Source organism: Bombina bombina, chromosome 2, assembly GCF_027579735.1.
Source record: "Bombina bombina isolate aBomBom1 chromosome 2, aBomBom1.pri, whole genome shotgun sequence".
In the NCBI taxonomy this organism is placed as follows: Eukaryota; Metazoa; Chordata; class Amphibia; order Anura; family Bombinatoridae; genus Bombina; species Bombina bombina.
In genome coordinates, this window is record NC_069500.1 from 1,072,442,605 (window position 1) to 1,072,465,449 (window position 22,845).

Consider the following 22,845-nt stretch of genomic DNA (forward strand, 5'->3'; position numbering starts at 1 on the left):
AATAAGAGGACATAAATGGCCACTAATCTAAACAATTACTGTCCGGGAAACTGCACTCCAGAGGAGTAGAAAAGGCAGAATTTCACAGGTAAATTACAAGAAAAGCAGTTAAAGTATAAACATTTAATATAGTTTTCACACTTTTTATATTTAATAAAAGATAGTATAGAATATTTTATTGTGCATGTAAAGTTCCTTCAATGTGTCCAGTGTATTTCTTTATTTCAGTAATGACAAAATCTTAATTTGTGGGACTGTAATTTGAAGGGTTTTTTTCTTCAAGGTAGATGTTCTTTAACTAAAAGAAGTTTGTGAAGAAAGTACAGGGGGCTGCCGGCAAACCAGAAGAAAATGCTCACCCTATCCATCTTACACATGAAAGACTGTGTCAGAGGTTTGGCAATTCTTTTTACTTTATTCTGACATCTGCCAAATGTAGTGAAAAGAAAATATAAAGATCTGGAGTCTTTGGCCATACTGTAAGAACACTAACACATTTAAAAGGGTTTTTAGTTCTTTTGGAAATCATTTTAAATGATAAAATTTTTTGAAGGTTGTACAAATTAGCATATATATATATATATATATATATATATATATATATATATATATATATATATATATATATATATATATATATATATATATAACATAAACTGAAGTTGTATTTTTCCCTCTGTGTGTATACACACACTCAATATAAGTTGTAATAAAGTATCCTAGATTCAAACCCACTCACTCCCAAATGTCTTTTACAAGAAAAGATGTTTCAAACGGTCTCTTTTTATGGCAAGCTATCTAAAGCATTGCCCCTTGATTTCACTTAAAAAAAAATAAAAGAAAATAACATCAGTTGTCAAATAGGAGCATTGGCAAGTCTTAACTCATACTATGCATAGTGTTGGCGAGTAGTGGGCAAGGAACAGTAAGAGTGTAAGGCCCTACCATCAAGAAAAGCAGTAGAAAAGTGAGAGCTTGTAAAGTCTTTGTTTAGGGATTCACATAAATTTAATAGCCCATATAGCCACTTTCTTGCTGACAATAAAGAAAATGACAATGTTAAAAAAAAAACACTTGAATACAATTTTCTGGTAAAATAATTATTTTTTTAAAAGTATTCATGCAACTTGGTGTCCAGAGAGATTTTTAATCTATTTGTGGAACTAATTAATTGAAACAAGTTGTCTAGTTTCAATGTGCTTCACTTAATAGTCTGAATGACTAGGAGCAATATTCTACTGTTGCAGATAAAACCTGAGAAGTTAACTTTTCACCATAGCATCAAACCCCAAAGTAGCAAACATTTGGCTGACAAGCAGGAACTTTTATCTTTCAGATGAATCCACTTATGTCTTTGTCTATTTGAAGTCTATAATGGTCTTGACTTTCGTACTCTCTCTTAAATCCCAACACACAAACGCAGAGATACCCCACTGACAAAATTATACAGTGCTCAAAATACCTGTCAGCTCAGTATGACTTCAACTTACAATAATGCGGTGTGTGACTAACTCTGTACTTCATAATCTACTTCGATTACACTTTACATAGAGAGCAAAATTGATACCATCAAGGAAGAACATGAAACATGCCATAAAAAATACTCCATTCTACAGATATTCCACCTAGTTACTGCTTATCTCAAAGGCGGCAGTATAAGAAATGTAAATCCGTACTTATAGCCAGTAGCATTCACTAGTACTTTTGTCAAGTGAGATCTACTTAGTTAGATGCCAGCAACCGTTTTCTAACCCCTCCATGATTTACAAGCTTGCAGACATGTTAGCACTTGATGACAAAGCTCTAAACCGTACTCTGATTTACTTTGATAGCCATCTCTTCTGATCATCTTCCAAGATTGCGGAAATTATTAGAATGATGTACACTCTCCACTCCAGTCTAGAGTGCTTAGCAAATGACAACTTGGTTATAGAGAATGGAAGCACAATTTAGCAGTGTGCTGGTATATAAGACTGAAATTAACAGAACAAAGCATAATGTGAAGAAGGATACATAGACTAATTGCACTTGGCAAATCAAGGGAACAATTAAGTTAATAAGTTAAACTATAAAAGTATTGCATTATATGCAATAAAATTCAAATCAAATCCTCTCCACATTCCCAGGATTCCAAACATGGCCTCAATTAAAGGGACATGGAAACTCAAAATTTTTCTTTCATGATTCAGATAGAGAATGTGATTTTAAAAAACTTTTTAATGTACTTCTTTTACCAATTTTTCTTTGTTCAAATGGCATCAGTTTTGCAACAATGTTATACATTTGCAAGAACAGTAGGAGCCAGCACTATTTCCTGCCATATAGTGCTATATCCACAACTACCTAGGTATCTCTTCAAAAAGAATACCATGGGAACGGAGCACATTTGATAATAGAAGTCAATTGAAATTTTTTTAAAAATTGTATGAATCACAAAAGGATTTTTTGTTTCATATTGCTTAACGTTTTGGAAGCTAACCATCAATTTATATTATATTATACAAAAACATAACATTTGTTACTGTTAAATATAAAAATAGATACTTTTTAATAAACTTAACAGAGCATTGGGAGTTGTCCATACCAGCCAATAAGTAAATCTGTAGGTATACAACATGCACTTCTTGCTAATTTCAATTTCACTTTAAATATCTGTATTTGTTTTACCAACACAGTCTCATGATATCTATTTACTTTATTCAGGGCTGCACCATTTCATTATTCAGCTGTTAAATGTTGTATAAATATACTGTATTTTAATATTATAATATAACCTTATTTAATAGAGTTAAATGTTGGTGCTAAACTTATATAAGTATATTTATAATCCTCTGGCTAAAAAACTAACAAAAAACAACAAGCAAACAATTGTTAGATAAATAAAACATAAAAGAAAAAGGTACCAATGACTTAGTTAAGGCAATGAATGTACATTTATTGCCTGCGAGAGTCTTGCAGTCAACAGTTCTGCAACTACCAATATCATCAACAAAATGTAAACTAGAAACTAACATTTACAAATAGCTGATCAGGTGTATGATTTATGCTTTCCTGTATTTAAAAGAATACATGAACATCAACATAAGGAAATGAATAAGCAAAACGTTCCCATCCTTGAAGCCACAACGACATTGGTGATACTTCAACTGCAAAATAATCCAATGAATGAGATTTTCTAAATATTGAGCAAACTATAAAATATCTTGATACCAGATTGCTGTGAAGATGCCCATTTGTATGAGCCATCTTTCTTGTAAAGTTATTTCCAGTGTTTAATTTAATCCATCTGTTCTCCTTCTGAAGCTGCAGAAAAGCATGGGATTTGCTCCATCAAACTCTAAATACATCTGACATTAACCTCTTCTTTTCTACACAGAATAGTATAGAGCTACATGAGAATGATTTACAGCTTAAAAGGTTCTGTTCATTAAAAACATTCATTTGTAAAATATCCATGCTCCATCAGTTTACATCACAGTGGCTTGAGAGTAGAAACAAATGCCCCATTTACTAGTTTAGAAACCATCCATTTAACACATAAAAAGCAAATGAAGAGTAGTGCAACAGCTAATGCACTTACCATGTTTTACTTGCTTTAATATCAACCTAGAACGCTCTCAAAATTAAACAAATCAGCACGACATTCAGAGAGGAAAAGAGCCAGCAAATACTCACAGTTTCTTGAGACTTATCCTTGACATCATACACCGATAGCTTTATTTTAGTTTCTTCGTAGATGGGATACTCCGAAGGAAACGTCACACCAGTCAAAAACAGTGGGTCTCTTGTTCCCTGTATAGAACAAACAGACAGACTGGCTCAATGAGGTAGCAGCTGCTGGCACTACAGAAGGCAACTGACAGACAAGCATGCAGACAAGGAGGGAAAAAAAAGATATTGATTTCAAAGAACACTTTCTGTTATTTCCAAATGCTAAATCTGCCAGTTTTTCATAATCAAGAATGTAAGCGCTCAAATACTTAATGGTGCCAAAAGGAATGCTATGGCTGATCACAAGCAGGAAGCATTAAAAAGCAGATATGAGTCTGTCATTGGCCATCAGCACTGCTATTAATGCGCTCTATTAAAGAGTTTATTTCTTCTGCCAGTCTGTTTACAAAAGTGTTTCGATATGGCCAGCTGTCACTGTGCTTTGTGTCTCTTTTGTTGGGGACGTGTGCTGTAATTTGTACAAACAGCCAGAAACTATGCAGATTAAGCCAATGAATACAGCTGTAATGAAAACAGTGTTTAGGGGATTAAATCCATGAAGTAAAATATTCAGCTGACAATGATATCTATTTCTACAAACCCCTGTTCCTGTCAAATTCACATACAGATTTAAGCTTTGTTCTTGACAGTCTTTTTATCCATTCACTCTTTTTTATTTATAACACCCAGTTGACCTAAATAGCCCGACAAGAACATCTGTTTTCAAATAGAGTTAATAACATTCTGAAACTTGTCAAAATTGTATTCACCTGGTCACTAGAGGCATTTCTGCACAGTGTGTTACTCTTTAGCTTTTTAGAAACGAGGAAAATTCTATTTTTTGTTAACCTTAAGACAAAAGGCTGTCAGGTTATTTAGTTAGTTCTTATACTGATCTTCACTGAACCGCTGGGTCACAGTTCAGGACATGACAATATTGTATGACTAAAATCATAATATGGTATGTAGAGTAAATGAAGCTGTGATCCATTATAACATAAGATTTAGTATAAATTTCAGTTAAGAAATCAATTACAGTTTGTTCCACACAGGTCATAGTTATATAAATAAAAATAATCAGTTGAATTAGATGCTATCATATCTACTAAAAGCAGAAAAATTTTATACTGATGACTGCAAGAAAGTCTTAACACCTATTTAAATAAAGTGTAGCTTGCACAGTAACATCATGAATAAAATAATCACTTATATTTCCTTATGTTTATAAAAAGACCATCAATGGTTTATTTTCTAATTCTTTCACCATATAGTTTAAAAACACAGCTCCTACAATCCGCAAGTTGTTTTACTTTTAATGCCAGCTACTGGTTACCAAACAGTTTCTGACCCAATATTACCAACAGCATTTAACCGCAGTATTATTATTGTATGAATATCATCAGAAAGCTGAAGCAAGCTAGTTACAAATGGAGATACATCCTCTGGTATGAGCGCCTGTTACCAGAGCGTGTGTCTCCATCTTTAACTAACTCACTTCAGCTTTGTGATGATTTGTAAACAGAAATAATACTGAGGTTAAATGCTGTTGGTAATATTAGCTAAACTTTGTTGAAATAGGTGTTAAGACTTTCTTGTAATCATTCTCTTTTGTAAACTCCCAGAGGAAAAAATTGTTTATGTAGCAAAAAAATGTTCCCTTAAAATGACTTTTCTAATAAACATTACATACTGATATTTTTTTATTTTTTTTTATTAAAACATTCAGAAATCATTGTTATTTGGCTGCAGTGAAATTTTGGTAAAGCATCATGGTTTAATTCAAATTAATTACTTAAAATACTGATATTTCAAGTCTGTCCAACGAAACATTGAGAAGGCACAATATGGTTATCAAGTAATTTTTATCTGGTATTCTTTCTATTAACCCACATCCTTAGCTTCTTCTTACTACTAACATACTTTTTCCCTCTGTGTAAAACCAATTTTTATGATTTTAAAGTAGTAAAATCAGGGGCGTATTTATGCCTAGGCCAACCAAGCCGGTGCCTAGAGCGGCATATTTGGGGGGGGGGGGCAGCACAGTGGCACTTATATGTTGGCAACTGCATATATTTTTATTTTTTTTATTTTTCGCTAAAATTTAAATTTTTGGTGTTCCGAGGTCACATGACATTTTCTTACTTCCGCCCGCCTTCCTGTCTGCCCACCTTCCTGTGTGCTCACTCACAGTTGCCGCACATGGATGGAGGGAGACACGAACGTGCCCACGTGATCTCCCTCCCAGGGCAGTGAGAAGCGGCTGTGAGTGGGATCGCATTGATCAGACCGGAGAGGACTGGTGAGGAGGGGAGTGACCCGGCAGGAGGACTGGTGAGGAAGGGGGTGACCCAGTGGGCAGGCACATAAACAATAATAGTAATTATTCACTGCTCACGCTCACTCATTATACCTGTTAGTATTGTGCAGCGTATTGTGTAGCTTTATTGACAGTTAAGTCAGTTATAGAAATGTCTTCTGTGAACCCTCACGGTTAACACAGCTATAGTACATTCTCAGTATGAAATGCAGCAAATAATGAACCTTTAGTGCGTGGTACTACACCATGGGATTTCTCTCTCTGCTAGTCTGCTGGCATGTGGAATGACCTCACTATGTCTCCTAGTTAGATCAGGAAGGAGTTAATCCTGCCACTTCATATCATATCTGTCCTATCAGTTTTTCCACAGTAATTTGAATGTTTTGATCTTTAATAAGATTCAGTTCTGTTTAGAAGTCACTTTGAAAGAGTCATTTCTAGTACGAGTGTATGATTTATTAACAAAATAAATGCAGGTTTTATTAGTAGAAGGTGAGACATGTATGGCTACTGTGCATCAGGAGGAGATACAATTCACTGTATGTATGTATTAAAAGATGAAAGTTATACACATGTCCTGCGCTTTATAAGGTATGTGTCTTCATATGTGTGTGTTATAAAGGCAAATAATATGTATGTACCCAGATATGCGTGTGCTTTAAGAGCAGGCTCTAGGTAAGTGCCCTGATATGCTTGGGTTTTAAGTGCAGAGGATAGGTATGTGCCCTGATGTGTGTATTTTTGGAGATGACAGGTATATGCACTTCATATGTGCCCCAATTAGTGTGTGCTGTAGAAGCAAGTGATTGGTATGTGTTCTCATATGTGTCTGCTTTATGAGTAGGGGGTAGGTATGTGTCCTGATATGTGTTTACTTTAGGAACAGAGAATGGGTATGTGCCTTAATATGTGTGCATGTTAGGAGCAGATAGCTAGGTGCCATGTATTGTATGTGCTTTAGGATAACATGATAGGTATGTTCCTTGATAAGTATTTGCTTTAGGAGCAGAGGATAGCTCTGTGCCCGGATATGTGTGTCTTTTAGCAGCAGGTGTACTACTATATCATATGATGTAGGTTTCTTGCACCCAATCTAATGGAATCCAACAACAATAAATGAGCTACAAGTAGAAAAGGCTAACATGACAAGCTATTTCTGCAAGCAAAAAAACAGGAAACATGCCAAGCACCAAGGAAATTGATATAATAAAAAATGCACTTTATTGGTATTCCATCATTAAAAATAGTTACAAAAAAGAGAATGTGGGGGAACCCCCAAGAAAAACAGACTAACGCTATTCGGCTAGGAGAGCCGTACTCATAGTCCATGAGACAGCTAATGATACACTGGTTTAAATACCCAGTGTTCTATTGCAATTGGTTGGTCAGTCAATTGAAATTTAAAGGTACAGCACCCTTAACAAATAAAGCGCTGCTAAATTTGGCTTTGCATAAGTATTAATATAAAAAGATAATAATCCTTATAGTTTCATTGAATGACCAAATGGGGGCATAAATTTATCTTTTATAAGTAAAATTCAGAGTGTAGTATTTTCACAAAATAGTGATCAAGTTAGTACCTCAGGCTTTAGATAAAGTATTCACTTATAATAAAAACATATGGCAATTCATTTGAACCAAATGTGAATAGGAAAATAAATACACCTAAACTAAGTTATCTAAGATGAAAAACTGATATACAATTTCATTAATCAAATTATGTGCTGATACAGATGAAAAAACATATATATACAACCCTCCCTAAATAATGGGAAAACCATAATGAGCCAATGACAAAAGGCACATCTTTTACACAAATCAATAACAAGTGCCTGAGCGATATTAGACTCTTTGATAAATAATAACCTTGTTTAAACCTATACCAAATTAATAATTCATTAGAGGGTATGTACACTACTAAAAATGATTCTAAGGTAAAACAGTGACATCCTAGCTGGTGCCCATGGTAAAATGATGAAGTCTCAAAAGATGATATACATTATTACTCATATAAGTAAAGGAATATATTCCCAAATAATACCATGATCAAAAGGGCACTACTACTAACAAGATAAAATAGAAATATCTTCAATAACTATGGAAGAGCCTATGACTTGAGGACAATGTATTATACTGAACCTATTTAATTTTATTTTATTTTATTTAGGGTCAAGTGAACCTAAAACCTACACACATATTCATCAAAACCTAGCATACTATCCAAGCACAAGAGAGCAGAATGGGAGTGGAAAAATTTAGAAAACTTTAACCACTCAAGACCAATAGTTAATGAAATCGTATTCTGAATTTAGGCCCCAAGGTCTCTTAGTTTGGAGCCTAAAAATCCAATACATTTCCTGTCTTGATAAGACCTCAAAACGATCCCCTCCTCTCTTTTGGTGCTGAACTTTTTCAATTATCATCCATTTAAGTGAATGACAATCTTTGTCATGCTATTGTACAAAGTGGGTCACCAATGTAGTACTGCCCTTGCTCACGTATTCTGGAGCGGACATCCCTAGTAGTCAATCCCACATATTGCAGATTACATGTTGCACACCACAATAGGTAAATGCAATATGTAGATCTGCAATTAACACATGAAGAGTTTCCCCTGTAACTGTTGAAGTAAAAGAGGTGCCCACTTGAACGTATTCACATGCCTTGCATTGTGAATACCCGCACCTGTAAGTACCCTTGTGACTGAGCCAAGAGGAAGATGCTCCCATCTCAGAACTTGGTCTTTTCAGTTGGGAGGGGGACACAAGATTTCCAATAGTTTTATTCCTCCTATAGGAAAACCTGCAACCTTTCTGTAGCCTTTATTGGGATATGTTTATCCTGTAGGAGGGCTTCCCGTGACATATGATTAACTTCATTTCTAGCTCTCTTGATGACTTTTCTGCTATATCCCCGTTGTTGCAGGCGTTTTTCCAAGTCATCTGCATGAGTTACATAGCTTTGGAGCATAGTACAATTTTGTTTAATGCGCACAAATTGGCCCTTGGCCACTGAGTAAGGCATATGTTTGGGATGGCAACTCTTTGCGTGTAAGAGGCTGTTCCCTGAGATAGGCTTCCTATACACCTGTGAGGAAACCTTACCGGACGGCCAGCCCCTTAGTTCAAGATCCAGATAGTGTACCTGTACCTTGTTGTACTCAAATGTGAATCTTAGATTCACTTCATTGTGTCCCAGGTAGTCAACCAACTCTCGTGCCTGTTCCATGCTTCCCTTCCATATAAATAGAAGATCATCTATATAGCGAATATATAGTCTAATTTTCGATCTGAAGGGGTTTCCAGCCGCATAGACGTGGGACCGCTCCCACCAACCCATGAACAGGTTGTCGTAAGTGGGAGCAAACTTTGCTCCCATAGCGGTCCCACGTCTCTGCAGGTAGAATTCCCCCTCAAATCGAAAATAGTTGTGGGACAACAGGAAATGAGTGACATTTAGTACAAAAGCTATTCCTGCATTTCAGTATTTATTGACATGTCTAGCCTTGTGTATTTGTGAAATGGTCTCATTTTACAGTTACATTGAGGGTGAATTTGTGTATTGAGAATGCTGCTTTTATCCCAGCATCAAACAGACGTAATAGACAGGTATTGAAGATACTGAGGCCCAACAGTCTGTGGGTAGGTTTTGCCACTTTTCATTTAGTGCTGAACTAAATGAGGAAAACCAAACAAGTCCATAATTGGGGGCTGATTTATGTAGCTGCGAATGCAGCTGTTTCCACGGAAACATAAGTTAAAAAGCAGTGGTCTTAACTTATGGTAAACGGTAAATTTAAGACTTTAAGAGTATTGCAATGAAAAATATATTAGTGCACAAGCAAAACTGCATATTTTTTTTTATTTTTTTTTAGAAGTGTGTATATACTTTATAATAAAAGATTTATAATCCTACATGGTATCTTCTGTTCATCCACCCCCTTTATTTCCTCTTTTGTCTGAGCTGTGACATAGAGGAGTCCCACCCACTCTCTACCTAAACTTCTTATGCGCTTATACAGGGCATGACTTTAAGAGTGTCATATGACACACACACCGATTGGATGTTCATTGGAATTGTCATTAAAAAAAAGTTCATCCCAGTGGGCCAGCATAACATTATAATAGATGCATTACTATAGGCATGGATTTAATCCTTTTCCAGGTAGATAAAAAAAGAACACATACACTTTTATTATGGAAAAGATTACATATCTGGTATCTGATTAGCTAAATTTACCATCATTTTGTAATATAAATAAATATACATATAACATATTTTTAACCAAGTGCTTTTTTTTTTTAATAAAAAAGCATTGTTTAATAAATTAGATTACATATCCTGTACAGATACCAGCACCAATGTATATTGCTTATCCAGCAGAAATGTCATCATTAATTCACTGTACACATCTATTCCTAGGGGCATACGCTGTCGGCATTTATCATTGCACAGGCAGTTTTTGTGAACTGCTTGTGCAATGCTGCCCCCTGCAGATTTGCAGGGGGTGTCTATCAGCCCGATCGTATATGATAGGGCGGATTGCAGACCGCAGTCTAAGAGGCAGCGGAAACAGGGGCATCAAGCTCCATTCGGAGCTTGATAATTCGGCCCCCTAGTGTCAGTAATAGAACACTGCACCCTCACCCACTCTGCTCTGGTTCTATATTCTACATCAAGTAACAGTGTTATCTGTGAATGAGCTACAGCCATCCAGAACATATGTTATTACTGATGCCCTACACCCATCCATATCTGCATCTTTACCATACAGAAATAGTTTGGTGCAGGATTCTGGTGTATATGTTATAAATAATACACTACAATGGTGCAATTATTCATAATACATTTCAATCATTCTGTCAGCAATTAACATTTTGACATTTTCAAATAGCTAGAAAAAATGTTATTAGCCATGCCATGTACTCATCAAGTTCTGGTAACATCAATAATACATTATAAACATCTGTGTTAATTGTTTCATGAATAATGTGCCTCACTCATTCAATGCTGTGAAGTATTAACAATACACAACACTTCATCCTTCCAGTTTGTTCCCATAAGTAATGTACTGAAGCTGTCAATAATGAACCTGGACTACCCCAATATAGTAAATCCTGCAACTATTGATGCACTGCAGTCACCTTATACTAGTGCCAATAGGAACACATTGTGGCTTTTAATACCCATTATAGCTAGATATTTACTGATTAAATGTTTTTTGTTTTTTTCACAGTCCAAGTAGAATCATATCAGTACTGGTAGGTAAATACCAAAGCAGAACAATGAAAAGGCAAAGTTAGGTTGAATACACGTGGCAAGGTCTAAGGAGTCTCTGTCTATCTATCAAATTATACTTTTTGAGATTAAAAACACATGGCTGACTTCTATAAATGTTTTACTAATCCCACAAACTACAACTGCCTTATCAAGTGCATTTGGACTTTAAAATAAAAACAAACTTCACTTTTCCTGATCTAAAAAGCTACCAGGATTGCAGATTAAATCCTAAAGGCCAAATAAACTTTGTAAGCTTTCTAACACATATTGGACCAGAATCAAGGACTTCCTGATTTCCTTTGCACTTTTCGAATACTATTTGAGATTTGTGGCACTGCCATGTCTCTTTAGAAGATACTCTTTTTTGCTTCTAGGGTTCAAACAGAATGAATTTAGCAGAAACAAAGGGGAGTTATGAAAACTGACTTCAGATGTAACTTTATAGAGGAAAACAAAGTAATGTGTCCAGCTCAGAAACACATATTGTTGTGGAAAATGCTTTCAGAAGAGCAGTTTTAAAAGTTAGCAACTTCAAAGAAACCCCTTAAGGACTGGGCATTTCAGACAAAAACGTCCCCAAAATACCAGAGCATTTTTAGCATTTTTGCCATCATTACATTTAAACAGAAATAGAGCCTTTTATATATATATATATATATATATATATATATATATATATATATATATATATATATATACATATATATATATACATATATATATATATATATATATATATATATATATATATATATATATATATTTATTTACCTATCAAAACTGTATATTTTTTGTAGTTGACAACCCAAAGTATTGATCTAGGCCCATTTCGGTATATTTCATGCCACCATTTCACCGCCAAATGCGATCAAATTAAAAAAATCGTTCACTTTTTCACAATTTTAGGTTTCTCACTGAAAATATTTACAAACAGCTTGTGCAATCATGGCACAAATGGTTGTAAATGCTTCTCTAGGATCCCCTTTGTTCAGAAATAGCACACATATATGGCTTTGACATTGCTTTTTGGTAATTAGAAGGCCGCTAAATGCCGCTGCACATCACACTTGTATTATGCCCAGCCGTGAAGGGGTAAATTAGGTAGCTTGTAGGGTTAATTTTAGCTTCAGTGTAGAGATCCGCCACCCACCTGACACATCCCACCCCCTGATCCCTCCCTGACCCCCTAAAACAGCTGTCTTCCCTCTCCCACCTTATAATTGTCACCGCCATCTTAAGTACTAGCAGTAGGTCTGCCAAAAAAATAAATAAAATAAAATACATTTTCAAATATATTTGTTGCAGTGTAGGTTCCCCCCTAACCCCCCAACCTCCCTGATCCCCCCCAAAAAAAGCTCTCTAACCCTCCCCCCTCTACCTATTTGCCGCCATATTATATAGTGTCCAGTTGCTGAAAAATTTGGCTAATTTTCATTAAAAAAAAAGGACCAATTTTTTCTGTAGTGTAGCTGACCCCTCAATACCCTCCCCCCTCCCCCTCCCAGATCCCTTTCTGTTAACAGATCCGACATGGGATCCCCCTCATTGCCCCTACTCCCTCCTCCCCCCTCAATGACGCACTTTTATTTTTTTTATCTCTGTAGCGTTGCTTTGCGGTCCCACCCACTCTCGCACTCTTCCGGCGATGGGCCGCCCACCCTTAACCTCCCACCCAATGATCGGCACCATCGCTGTCGGATGCAGAGAAGGCCACAGATTGGCCCTCTCGGCATTGGTAACTCTGCAAATCTATTTCTGCAGTGCCCCACTTGTGGGGAAAGCAGAAATAGTGCAATCTCGCAATTTTGAACGAGATTGCGGCAAAGAGAAGCCCAGGACTGCAGCGACATACAGGGTACGTTGCTGGTCTTTAAGGTCATAACGACCAGCGTCTCTGGTCGTTAAGGGGTTAAGCAAGAGTCTAAGCAGGACATTTAAACATATATTCAGGCATAACAGGAAAAATATAAATATATATATAATTTTTTATTTTGGTGCAATTATGTTTTGTAATTACAAATTTACTAAATTTAGTAAATTTGAACAAGGGTTGGACCACACATACATTGTCAAACTTAGTTAAAGGGATATGAAACCCAAAAATTTTCTTTTGTGTTTCAGACAAAACAATTTTTTTAAAAAGTTTCCAATTTACTTCTATTATCAAATTTGCTTTGTTCCTACGATATTCCATGTTGTAGGCATCTGGAGCACTAAATAGCAGGAAATAGTACTGCACGCTAATGCTCTTGTAAATGGCTAACATTCTTGCAAAACTATTGCCATTTAGTGCTCCAGAAATGGGCCGGGTACTAAGCATATGTCCCTGCCTTTCAACAAAAGATAGAAAGAGAACAAACACCAATTGATAATAGAAGTAAGTTAGTAAAGGCCAGATTTCTAATAGAGTGCAAAATTGTGCTTTCGCAAGCACAATATTTGAGCTTCACTCGTAATACCAGGACACGCAATTGTGCGCTGGTATTTGAAGTGACCCGCAATGTGAAGTTGTGAACGCACACTGCATGGAAGCTTTGCGCTCAATAGAGCACGCTTTCATAAGCTCCAGTGCCGTGAGATAAGGCATGAGAACCTAGCGCTGCAAAGGGGGTAAGTAGTGCATCAATGGGCAGCAGCTTTTATTATATATGTACATAAATATATACCTATATATTTATGTGTATATACACATATTAATACTTAAATATATATATATATATATATATATATATATACACGTTTACATATACAGTATATTTATAGGGAACAGACAGTTCCCTATAGACCACTATGTAATGGTACTTTTGAGTGCCATTTTTTTCTAACACCCGCACACTTTAACCCCGAAAAACTGCTTAGTGCAGTTTAAAAAAAAAAAAAAAAAAAAAAGCTGCTAAATTTTTTATTTTTAAGAAGGGACCTCACATTTTATTTTGGGGGCAATTGGGGGACATTTTAAACATTATCTAGAGATCTGACATCTAACTTAAACGCTAATTGCTCCAGAGAGCTTGCAGTAGCTGGTTATTTGTCCTGTGCCCATAAAGTTTGCCAGTTCATGGGCGGCAATACATTAGGGATCAACTTGTAATCTAGCCCTAAGTTGTTTAAGATTGCATGCTCTATCTAAATATTCAAAGACAAATTTAGATTTCATATCCCTTTAAGTAACACCTCTGTGAAACCCGAATTGTGGTTAGGTAGCATTTATTGAATATTTGTGGATCAATATATTGCTACTACTGATTTTATGGGGCTGATTTATCATCGGCCCCATAAAATCTGCGGATCATGTCCTGCAGACATCAATGAACACCGACAGCATTTATCATTTTACAAGCAGTTCTTGTGAACTGCTTGTGCAATGCCGCCCCCTGCAGATTTGTGGCCAATCGGCCGCTAGCAGGGGTGTCAATGAGGCCGATCGTATAGAATCGGGCAAATTGACATCCGCAGCCTCAGAGCAGGCAAACCAGTTATGAAGCTGCTTCATAACTGCTGTTTCCGGAAACAGGGGCATCAAGCTCCATTCGGCCCCTATGTATATACTGCAAAATGGCTCAAGTTGACAAATAACACATATTATCTTTTAATTATCTATTAGCATTTGTCAATAAAAAACATAAGTATCAAACCCAAAACAAACCCAAAATATTGGAGGTTCTGAGAATGTGAACTGATGCTAAATGTAGATTATTAGAAAATAATGACTCTACCATACTGCTTTGATGCTTTAAGGTATTACATATGGTAACTTTTTCCCATACAGTATTTGGGTGTTTTTTCACATAAAACTTATTTTCTAAAAGAGTTTACTCAGCTGAAAAATAAAATAAATAAAAACAGTTAAAGGGACATGAAACCCAAACAATTTATTTTGTGATTCAGACAGAGAATATAAATTTTAAAAAGATTCCAATTTACTCCAATCTTCAAATTTGCTTACCTTCCTGATTTTCAACAAAAGGATAACAAGAAAATGGAGAAAATTTGGTAATAGAAGTACATGGAAAAGTTGTTTAAAATTATATGTTCTACGTGGCCCTTTAACTCACAGAAAAATCAATTAAACTGAATATGTGCAGATGATTAAAAACAGCTTTAGAAAAAATCTGTAAAATAAATAGTGAAATCTTAAATGTAATGATTGTGTTCATATTTTTGTTTTACATCTTCAATTTCTGCTCATTCAGATGCACAGAAATGTTAAGGACGATTTTTTAAAAGAATACTGTGAAGTATCTAACATAGACCTTGACTGGTACGTGCATAAAGCTTTGTCGTGTAAGATTTAGCAAAGCTAAGTGTTACCAAAAAAGAATGTATTTTATAGAATAGCTATATTTAGATTTAGTGGGTAAAACTATTACATGAGTTAAATAATGAAAGGAAACCAGTCACAGTGCCAGAGGGAGCAGATAATAGATTTGTCTCTGATGTTGATTTTATCTACAGTGAAACTCTTACTTCTCTGGGGGCAATGTCTCACAGAATACAGTCAAATAAGTAGGCATTTTTGACCAGTTTCATTAAGTTACATTACTGCTAATGTTATTGAAGGAAATAGAATTTTCTTGAGTGGAAGTATTAGCAGAGTGTTTACCTAAGCTGTCAGATAGCATAGATTATTTGTATTACTTTTTTTAGTCAAAGGGTTCATCAAAGAGCCATAATAGTTGAAAAATTGCATGCTCTGATTTGCTAGAACATGTAGTTTTAAGCCCATCAACCCTACACTACTATGTGTTTAACCCCCGCAAAGGGGTCAAACATACAGTAGAAATGGTGCTCGGCACCAGTGGAGCACTGCTGGTCCTGAACGCAGAAGCAGAAACCGCCGCTGATCCAATCAGAAGTGCTAGCCGCCATGGGTGTCCGGAGGGGGGCAGAGCAATGGAATTGTGCTCCAGGTAAAAAAGTCAAACACTATTTTGCAATTACACAGCTAGATTAAACCTTACTCTTCCATTTTGCTTTTAAAATAAACCTTACTCTTCTAGATGTGTGCTTGCAAGAGACTGCAAGACTTTTTATGTGTTGGGTTAATATTTTTGTTTTGTAATATTCTCTATGGGCTTTGCACCTAGGCTGTTCTGGGCTGAACTACTGAGTTGCTGGGAGCTGTGCAGCTGTCTGTGAGTGCTGATGAGTACCCAGGGCTGAGGGTTTTGCAGTAGCATGGGATGTGCACCCAGTCCGGTTTGAAAGTGCAGTCATGCTCTGTATTTTGTAAGTGTCTATGTAAATTACAAAAGGCCTGTGTCTCCCTTGTATGTAGCTCAGTCTGTTTGTTTGAAGGCATAGCATTGTTTTGCTGTATGTTATGGTCCCAGGGAGGAAGTGACTCTGATGTGGTCCTGGGCTATCAGCATTTGGTTGTAACTAACTTTTTTTGTGATGTGTGTGTGTTTTAAATAAAATATTTTCTGATCATATTACAGCCCAAACAATTGTCAAGCTCTGCCTTATATCTAAGCATAAGCACTCACTTTAGTCAGTCTTTTGATGCCAATGAGTTACCATGTTCGAAATGATGTGCAACTCATGCGTAAAACAAGATTCACATGTTGCCACTGATTTTTTTATGCTTAGGGTATTTTATTTATTTTTGCTTGCCCCTCCCACCATGAAAAATTTCTGTAGACACCCATGCTAGACTTGGCTGTGGCTAAACACGCAGTAGTGTAGGGCTGATAGTCTTAAAGGGACATTTCAGCCAAAATTGGAATCCACATGGATGCATTTTAGTTTTGAATAGAAGCATTTTTAGAATATATATGCATTAGCAAAAATACTTCTAATAAAAGCTGTAGCTGTTGCAAACGTGTATTTAAGTATGCACTATATTTAAGTATGCAGTTTTAAACACAGCACGTGAGAGTCTAAGATGCTTGCACCATCTGGTAATGACTTAATTTGTTAATTGCTGACATGATACAAGCCCCACTGGTGCTGTAAGCAGCTGCAGTACTTAAAATGCTGATACACTGAGAATAAATATATGCTTCAAATGTACATGCAGAGAAAAATGCTAACACTAAAATAGTGATTTCTTCTCTTACTAGAACCATTTTTGCCAATACATCTATCGTCTATCTATCTGCCTGTTATATATATATATATACACACACTCAACACTGCTCAATGAGCCATTTTGCTCCAGAGCCTAAAAAACCTTACTAACTTTGGTATTTTTCACTTGTCTTGTCTGGGGTTATAGTCTAACAGCAATAATGATTATGCTTATTGTATAACAATACAGATAAATGTAACTAGAAAAAGTTAAACATCATGTGGCAAACTGTATCAAAAGCATAACCATAATAAATCTGGGAAAATAAATGTGGCTGTAAAATCACTGCAGTATAGAAATGCAATTGGCAGTTTGTGGTTAGGCACGGAAATCTGGGTCATTCTTCAAGTACAAAATGAATCTCTAAATTGTACATTTCTGCTCCTACAGCAGCCAAGCAGTAAGAGCTGCAGCACTCAGATCTGTAGCAGGCTGTTTAAACCATTTACTTGCAGAAGAGCTAAACCTGTAGATGCTGCCAACAAGATTTGCTGTCAGTTGAAAATATTCTTACACTGGACATATCCCTTACAGATTGTATTGCAAATGTGCAGAAATAATAATAACAATATTTATTATTATTAATAAACAGGAACATGATTCAACTCTACACAATTCTATAAACCCCTTTCTATTGTTTCACACCTTTGTCCTGTATTTACCATAACCAATGTAAACAATTTATTCCTTTGCTGTTACAGTTGTTCTTCACTTCCTTGCACTTCAAATAATAGAAACAAAGTAAAATAACTGAATATAGAGAGACAGACAGACAAATAGACAGACAGATGATAGATAGATAGATAGATAGATAGATAGATAGATAGATAGATAGATAGATAGATAGATAAAAGATTAAACAGACACACACACACAAGAGCCTACATATAAATACATACCGTTTTAGTTGTATTTTTAAACCTTAAGCACATTTTCTTTAAAAAAAAACAAAACAGATGCAAATAATAATTGTTGCAAGCTATTTCACTGGTCAATATCAAGAAGCCAGTTGTTTAGCATCTGATAATACATGAATCCTGCTTTTGCTATATGGTTCTATAGAAGAGACAGATAGAATCTAAAGACACTAAATAAAAACATGAGTGCTATTTAATACTCTTTTCTGGAAGATTGTTGTAACATGAATCTGCACAAATGTGTTCTAACTTGCTCTAACAGCTTTAGCAATGAAATAATAGAGCAGGAAGAAAAACACTCACCTCTACTATTTCTGTGTTTGCATATCTTGTTAAACTTTGCTCTGTTGGTTGTGCCACAGAGATCTGTACAAATGTATTCAGCTTTCGGTCACGGGCAGCGGCCAGTAGATCCTTGCATGCTGCAAAGGTTACAAGAAATAAATACAAATAAGAAGCAAAACAAAGCTGGGGAAGTTATCATCACAGGATAAACAGGCTAAGCGGGAGCTCTGAATTCCATCTCCGGAGACAGAGCTGATTTAACAGAGGAAGTCCCTTGGAGTTACCTTTGCAGACATAGGAAGTCACATGCTAATGCTGAGAACTCATTTCCACTGCTCTTGCAAGGTTTCCAAGCCAGAGGCAGAGCAGTCATGTAGTGTTTCAAGCTAATTTACACTGGCACACAGGAAAACACACCAGCACATCTAATATAGCAAATCTAAATTAGCTTTGACCTAATTCATTTTGAATACCTGATCACTCTGTGTCATTCACTTTTTTTACTCAGCAGCCTTTCCTGGAATTTGGAAAACTCCAAATGGAAGAATTACAGATTAACAGACTGCTCGGCTCATTACAGTACAAACATCATGTGCAAACTGTACATAACATAGTGCTGCTTGTCTTGCACAAACTAAATATCCTTATGAAGTTAGTGTAGAACAGGAAGCAATTACTGTCAGTAACCTAATTAATTATGTACTCTTAATAACTCATTAAAATAATGTGTATTTAAAATGCGTAGATAAAAATAGGATATCAAGTTATTGTACATTAGTGAGTGTTGTATTATTATATAATTCTTCATATAAAGAAGAATGCCCAAACTATGGCCCTCGGGCCACGTCTGGCTCTCCAATACTTTGTGTGTAGCAATATGCACCAATGAGTTAAAAACACATCAGACATTTGTTCCACCCTTATAATTAGGTATTTAAAGAGACATGAAACCCAACAACTTTCTAATTTACTTCTATTATCTAATTTGCTTCATTCTCTTGATATGCTTTGTTGAAAAACATATCTGAATAGGCTCATTAGCTGCTGATTGGTGGCTGCAAATAGATGCCTTGGTTGATTGGCTCACCCACGTGCATTGCTATTTCTACAACAAATAATATTTGAAGAATGAAGCAAATTAAATAATGAAAGTAAATTGGAACATTGTTTAAAATTGTATTCAAAGAAAAATGTGTGTTTTATGACCCTTTTTATACAGTTAAATGAAATTGATTAATAATAACCATTTTCCAATGTAATTATTTAAGCAAAATGTAATAATAATCTTAAAGTGTTATCTTTATGATGGGAGAGTATAATGGGACCCCTGGCTAAGCCCACCATGGGTCCATACAAAACAGTTTGGGTGCCCCTGATACAATACACATACACACACATAAACAGGAACATGTTTTCCCTACCTTTAACCCCTGTAATATATACTATTAATTGTACATGTCATATTTGTATTACACAAAAAAATATTAAATAAAACAAGGTGTTTATATGTCTATGAACAGTGCATTATTAAAGGGACACTTACCCCCATATTTTTTCTTTTGTGATTCAGATAGAACATGCAATTTTAAGCAACTTTCTAATTTACACCTATTATCAATTTGTCTTTGTTCTCTTGCTATCTTTATTTGAAAAAGAAGGTATCTAAGCTAAGGAGCCAGCCAATTTTTTGTTCTGAACTCTGGACAGCTCTTTTAAATTGGTGGGTTAATTTAACCACCAATCAGCAAGAACAACCCAGGTTGTTCACCAAAAATGGGCCAGCATCTAAACTTACATTCTTGCTTTTCAAATAAAGATACCAAGAGAATTAAGAAAATTTGATAATAGGAGTAAATTAGAAAGTTGCTTAAAATTGCATGCTCTATCTGAAACGTGAAAGAAAAAAAATCAGTTCAGTGTCCCTTTAAGGTAAATTCCATTTGGCTGATGGAGACATTTCCTATAATTATTTAAGTAAACAGGAAAAAGTTTCCACAAGTACTGGGAAAGGGAATTTTTTTTTAAAATTAAAGTTAGGGTGTCATTAGGTGGCATTATTAGCCATTAAGTGATCTGTCCCTAAGAATAAATTGTGCAAAACATTATTTCTGTTAGTTTCACATTAAACAGCTTTAATAGCATTTATCCTGCAAATGCTTTTTCATGTTTAATTGTTGTTCTTTCATATACACACACATTTTTTAGCTTACTGTCTTGATACTATAACCATTATAATGATTATCGTCTTTTTCTGAAAGAGTCATGAACATAAGCACCCCCAGTGGGGGTACACTAATACCCACCCCCTAGCTTTACACATGTCTGGAGAGTGACCCTGGGGTTAACAAAACACTTGTTCTTTCAGTTTCCTTGAAACTTAGCACAGACACATAGCCATAGCTCTCCTATAATCAACAGGAATATTGCAAACATTATGGGATTATACCCCAGGTTAAGAGTAACTCTGCTTTCTGTCAATGCTATGGGGATATGGCTTGTGAATGGCTCTACCAACCAGTGCATCTACAGCAGACCTCCAACCATCCAGAATGCTGTAGGAATGCCAGAGTTCCTGCCTACAGCTTCTCAATCTCCTATAGGGACAGTGTAAGCTCTGCCAGACTCACCCTATCCCATCCATGCACATGACCTGCCCACTATCCAGTCATGGTCCCTCCCATCCAACCTTGGCCTTATCCACAAAATGCTGATAGGTTGACATCCAAAAGTTCCCTAACCTCCCCATCATACAGTAGTAGCCCAAGCGCATCAATATTGGGAGGCATGCTACATCAATTAAATAAATAAAAAAGCTTGGAATTTTAGTGAAGCCAGAATAATAAGCATCTATTTCCCTTTAGATACATTTTTTAAACATGAATAAAGTATGAGAAGCTGTGTAAGGATGTTTAAAAGCCCAATAAACTCAAGTACATTTCAACAACACATAAAGGGCCAGAACATAACTGGAGCGCTAAGTTACGTGCAAGCTATAAGGGTTTAAAGCGGGTGTTGGCACACGTCAGATTTTTTGCTCGTATTACAACTTGAAAGTCCACGCGATCGTGATTGAATGCTAGAATGATTACTGCGTCCTCAGAGCTCTGGTTAACTGTTTTGCAAAACAAACCAGTTGCACAAAACACAACAAAAATGGATTACAAAGTATAGTTACACCCATAACACTATCTAATAAAAACGATTTAAAAAAATTGCATTAGAAAGTTATAAGGGGTCAAAAATATGAGATCTCAGGTGTTAAAAAAAAAAAAAGCCACGTGAATTATTTTAACTTAGAGACACATACATACACATCTAAATATGGATATGCATGTATGTGTATATTTATATGTGTGTGCATACATATTTATATGTATTTACAGACACATATACACATCTAACCACATATAGATAAAAGTACAAAGATGACAGTGAGTTATTATCTCCTCCTTTATTTCCAATATTTTGAAATAACAACACAATAGCTTTTATGTCTCAGAATATCTGAAATCGACATATATTTACAGCATGAAAATGCCTTCGGTTTTTCCACATCAATACAATATAGAAAAAACTCTTGTTAGTAAACTCACATTTCAGACATCCCTAAAATTGTTCTACAGCCAAAATAAGATTTTGAATTTGCGATTCAACACTAATTTAAATGTCTCTGTCTGCTAACAAGCATATGTTTTCGGAAGAACAAAAACAAAAAAAGAAGCCATGTTACAAGTAATGAGTGAAAAGTTGGGCCAACATACTTAACACTTCACTGCGCATGAAGACAAGCGTTTGTATACTGCACAGTGCATTTTGTGTTGATGACAACCATGTGTTGGGGGCTCTTTTGGAGCCATGGAAGCCCCCTGCACTTATTCCCACATCTCTGTAAATCTAGTGTCCGGTAGTGACGAGGGACTCTGGGGATGCATGTGACATCATCACCCCCATGCCCTGAAACCCAGGAAGTCTTGGGTTGCTGTAGAAGGCTTAATGGGACAGTATATACCAATTTTCATATAACTGCATGTAATATACACTACTATAAAGAAGAATAGGCGCAGATACTGATATAAAAATCCAGTATAGAACATTATAAAAACTTACTTAGAAGCTCCCAGTTTAGCACTGTTGAAAAGGTTAGGCTGGGATACCCAGTGAAATGGGCTGAAAAGCAAAAAGAGCAGACTCCCCCCTCCCCTGCATATTAAAAGACCCTTTACACAAACTGGAGTAGGTAGACAACAATCTACTTTTAAAAC

General features: G+C 35.8%; 1 protein-coding gene across 1 annotated transcript in view; it reads right to left on the minus strand.

Annotated features, from left to right (window-relative positions):
- Positions 1 to 22,845, minus strand: part of INPP4B (inositol polyphosphate-4-phosphatase type II B) — a 1,415,612-nt gene that overhangs the window by 1,065,286 nt on the left and 327,481 nt on the right. The window contains exons 3-4 of the mRNA XM_053703700.1: positions 18,602 to 18,720; positions 3,676 to 3,792 (exon numbers count right to left, since the gene is read on the minus strand). Of these exons, the coding sequence (XP_053559675.1) occupies positions 3,676 to 3,792; positions 18,602 to 18,720 (236 nt within the window). The remainder of the gene's footprint in view (positions 1 to 3,675; positions 3,793 to 18,601; positions 18,721 to 22,845) is intronic.